The 4,298-nt window shown below is 36.8% G+C and overlaps 1 protein-coding gene across 1 annotated transcript; it reads left to right on the top strand.

Annotated features, from left to right (window-relative positions):
• The first annotated feature begins 732 nt into the window (after window positions 1-732).
• On the top strand, window positions 733-1,829 carry LOC110939351 (peroxidase 41). The gene has a single exon (XM_022181023.2). The coding sequence runs from the start codon at window positions 733-735 to the stop codon at window positions 1,762-1,764; it is 1,032 nt and encodes a 343-aa protein (XP_022036715.1). The 3' UTR covers window positions 1,765-1,829.
• Window positions 1,830-4,298: the final 2,469 nt, after the last annotated feature.

Here is a 4,298-nt window from a genome sequence, read left to right as displayed (position 1 = left end):
TTCATTGTTTCTTTTTTATGCTTAGTGTTTAGAAAAGTTGATTAGTGGTATTGCATGTTTCTGTCATTCATTTTCGTTTATTTAATTCCTTTGGTTGCAAGCCTACATAAATAGGCAAGCTTTTTAATGCTTTGGTGTGAAAGAAAAATATACAAAATGCCCCAAACAAGTGTCTCTCTTATTCTCTAATTTATTGGGAGACTAACCATCTCAAATCGATCTCTAGCATTTAACCGTTCGAGTGTGAACTTGAGACAATCTCAAATCGATCTCTAGCATCTAACCGTTCGAGTCTGAACTTGAGCCAAAAGTAAAGCTCATCTAATAAAAGAACTCAAGCCAGAACTTGAGATTCGGGGTTTGTCTACACTTGAAACCTAAACAAATCTACTATTTGTATAAATATAAAATAAACGAGTCACACTGAGTCGAGCCCGTCTAAAACTCAAGCTTGAAAATTACTCACAAACCGAGCTTAGACTAAATGACACGGCTCCACTCGTTTACACTCAGAATCATGTGTTAGAACTTAGAAGGATAACATAGAATGATACATAATCTTTTTATCAAATTAACAATCATTTAAATTTGTGTGGATCAACTAGTTGCTAAATATAGGGCAACAAAAGCCTTGTACAACACCTTTCCGGCAAATTCTCAACACCGTAAATCCCGATCACAAGTTAAGACTTATCTTTTCTCAACCTCTCTCCCCTTCTCTTTCTCTTAACCATGGCTAACCCACCACCATTATTATTATTCCCATTAACAACCCTCCTCCTCATTCTCTCCTCTCTTGCCCAAACCACCACCACAAACAACCAACAACAACCACCCTCACCACCCCTCACCTCCGACTACTACGCCAAAACATGCCCCCGTTTCCACCAAGTCGTCCAAACCATCGTCGTCCCGAAACAATCCACCACTCCCACCACCGCTGCCGCCACCCTCCGCCTCTTCTTCCACGACTGCATGGTGGGCGGCTGCGACGCTTCCGTCCTCATCGCCTCCAACGCCTACAACAAAGCTGAACGCGACCAAGACATCAACGAGTCACTCGCGGGCGACGGCTTCGACATCGTCACGCGTGTCAAAATGGCACTCGAGATCGAATGTCCCGGCGTTGTTTCATGCTCCGACGTCCTCGCAGCCGCCACCCACGACTTGATCATTCAAGTTGGGGGCCCACATTATGATATAAAATTTGGTCGGAAAGATGGGTTGGAATCTAAAGCAACAAATGTTGAGGGTAATTTGGGAAGATCAAATATGTCAATGGATTCCATTATTAAAATATTCGAATCTCACCGTTATACCGTTAGGGAAATGGTGGCCTTAATGGGTGGTGGACACTCTATTGGGTTTGCCCATTGTAAAGAGTTTCAAAGCCGGTTATTCGGGCCCAAACCTGACCCGTCGGTGCACCCAAAGTTAGCGGAAAAGTTAAAACGGATGTGCGCGAATAGCACGAATGACCCGACGGTTTCGGCGTTTCTTGACCCGATTTCGGCTGGGAATTTCGATAATATGATTTTTAAAAATTTGTTAAATGGGCTTGGGGTTTTGGGTACGGATCAGGCTATGGCGTCCGACCCAAGAACCCGACCAATCGTGGAGGAATACGCTAGGGATCAGGTGTTGTTTTTTCATGATTTTGCACGTGCGATGGAGAAAACAAGCGTGTACCGGGTTAAAACAGGAGATCAAGGAGAGGTTAGACGAAGATGTGATGCATTTAATAATCATCCAAAGGGCCAGTAATTAATCATGTGTATTATTCAAGGATTGTGTATTTGAAAAATATTTTTTTGTTACTAGGATTTGTAGCGTAACATTTGTCTAGAGTTGTTCATGTAAATGCTATTGATGGAATCCGTAAAACGTTGCAACGATTACGTGCATACATAAGTACATGCGAAACCTACAAATAGAAAAAATCATCGGAAAAAACGACTCACGGAAACCCAATCGACGGAAAGTTCGATGATAAAAACTGGACAAAAAACAATTTATACCCAAAGGGTTTACCTATCAAAGATGTTCGATTAGTTACATCATTCGAAACAACCACCGGTTAAGAATAACTAGAGCACAGAAAGGATGGAGGAGAGAGGAATCAGTGGTGGTGTAAAAAACTTATGGCAAGTGAAGCCCACACTAGTCAAACTAGTCTTATAAACCAATGAAAGGTATCAACTGATCACAATGCATAATTACAACACCCATATACACGTAACAGCTATAGATACAACTACTCAATGCCTATGTATGTTATAGATTGATAATATATAAATGTGCCGGATGTGATTTTAACCTTTTATTATGGCAAATAATGGTTGAGATTATGGGGTGCCATGCATGTGTACATAGTTGGATAATTTAAAGGATTAGGAGGATGGCTTTTGCACATAATTCGAAAATTTACCCTTACACATAACTAGAGGTAGCAAAGATGAGGATGATAAGTTTGATGTGTGAGCATATTAGGTTGCATATTAGGTTGCATAAGATAAGAATAAGGTCTCTAGAGACAGAGACAAATTGGGGGTAGTTAATATATTGGATATGATAAGAGAGGGGATGTTGAGAAGGAATGTGCATGTTAAGAGGAGACATCTAACAACCATGGTTAAAAGCGAAACTGGTTTGGGAGGGTCAAATTAGGCAGGATTTGTTAAACTCGCATCTCTTTGAGGATGTAGTCGAGGATAAGAGTTCGTGAAAACGTAGGGTTAAGGTTAATGACTTTTAGGAGGAGTGTACGGATTAATTTGTTTTTGTTTCCTCCCTTACGAGCATAGTTTATCAGTGTTTTTTTTGTTTGTTTATGTATGTTCTCGCTTATTGTGTGTCTATATTAGGGATGAGCTCGGTATCGAACCGGTACCAGAATCGAAAGTACTGATACCGAAAATCCCCAAAGGCAGGTACCGGTACCGAATATACCCTGTACGGTTCGGTACCGGTATCGGTATTTGAGGGTAAAAAGCGGTAAATACCGGTACCGAACCGGACCGATACCGAAAATGTCAAAAGTAGATACCGAAAATATATCTGGTTTGGTAAATTCGATACCGGTATCGGGCACCATTTCCTCATCCCTAGTCTTTATGATAGATTGTTAGTTTATGGCACTGTAGAGTTCTTGAGTAGATATATATGTACATCTTATTTTCACAAAAGTTATGTTACAAAATTAAAAAAAAAAAAATTACTATGAAAATAATTAAAAAAAATACTAAAGACAAAATCAATAAAACCGAAAAATAGTTACATGTTAGAAATTAATATATATAGATAATATTTAAAACCTTGAGTAGTTTTTATAGTAAGAAAAAAAAAAGTATATTTGAAGTTTAATGGAAGGGTAAATGTCAAAAAAATCAACATACTTTCTATTTTTTTCTTATAAAAGTCCTTCATTTTTTTTTCACATTAAAAATCAACATACTTTCTTTTTTGTCTCATAAAAGTCACTAAACAACTTTTTTCATATAAAAGTCCCTCTAAATGTTAAATGTGAACAAAACTATGAATATTTTTTTACCTATCAATATCACAATAGAAAAGAATTAAGATGAATTAATATTTTAAATTGAAGATATGGTAAAACAAAGCATGTTCAATGTTTGCCTTTACTTTTCCATTTTAAATTCAATAAATTGATATAAAATAAAATTCACGAGCATGGATGACATAACTCAAAATAAAATAAAATAACAAACATATAAAACGGTATGTATAAATTTAAAATCGTTAAAAAATATAACATAATTTGTCAAATAATGTTTTTTGATTCCACCCGTTCATAATTAAGAGATTTTTTTTTGTTAAATTTTTTATTTATGGGACTTTTATGAAATAAAAAAAGTATTTTGGTTTTTTAAGTAAAAAAAAGTGAAAAAAACTTGGGAAATTGGACTGTAATAATTCCACCTAGACCTTATTGGCCATTAATAATCCCACCTTAGAATATCCCCCCACAGTCCCACCTTTCACCTATTTTTCCTACAATGGTCTCCCCTTAAAAAACCTTAACGGAGTTAAGCTTTTTTCCAAATTACAAACTAATTTTTAGGGCTTTTGATTAGAACGACGATACGAGTCCATTGATGTAAAACTTGCCTCGAAACGGTGCTCCAAATGATTATTGGTCATTAATAATCCCAACTCAGAATATCCCCCCACTAGTCCCACCTTTCACCTATTTTTCCTACAATGGTCTCCCCTTAAAAAAACTTAACGGGGTTAAGTTTTTTTCCAAATTACAAATTAATTTTTAGGGCTTTTGATTA

Source organism: Helianthus annuus, chromosome 5, assembly GCF_002127325.2.
Source record: "Helianthus annuus cultivar XRQ/B chromosome 5, HanXRQr2.0-SUNRISE, whole genome shotgun sequence".
Lineage (NCBI taxonomy): Eukaryota > Viridiplantae > Streptophyta > Magnoliopsida > Asterales > Asteraceae > Helianthus > Helianthus annuus.
The sequence above is the reverse complement of the archived record's forward strand: the minus strand, read 5'-3'. Positions and strand labels throughout refer to the sequence as shown.

What these genes read in the sequence shown, in the direction of transcription:
- LOC110939351 (XM_022181023.2), top strand. Translation starts at nt 733, where the DNA reads ATGGCTAACCCACCACCATTATTATTATTCCCATTAACAACCCTCCTC.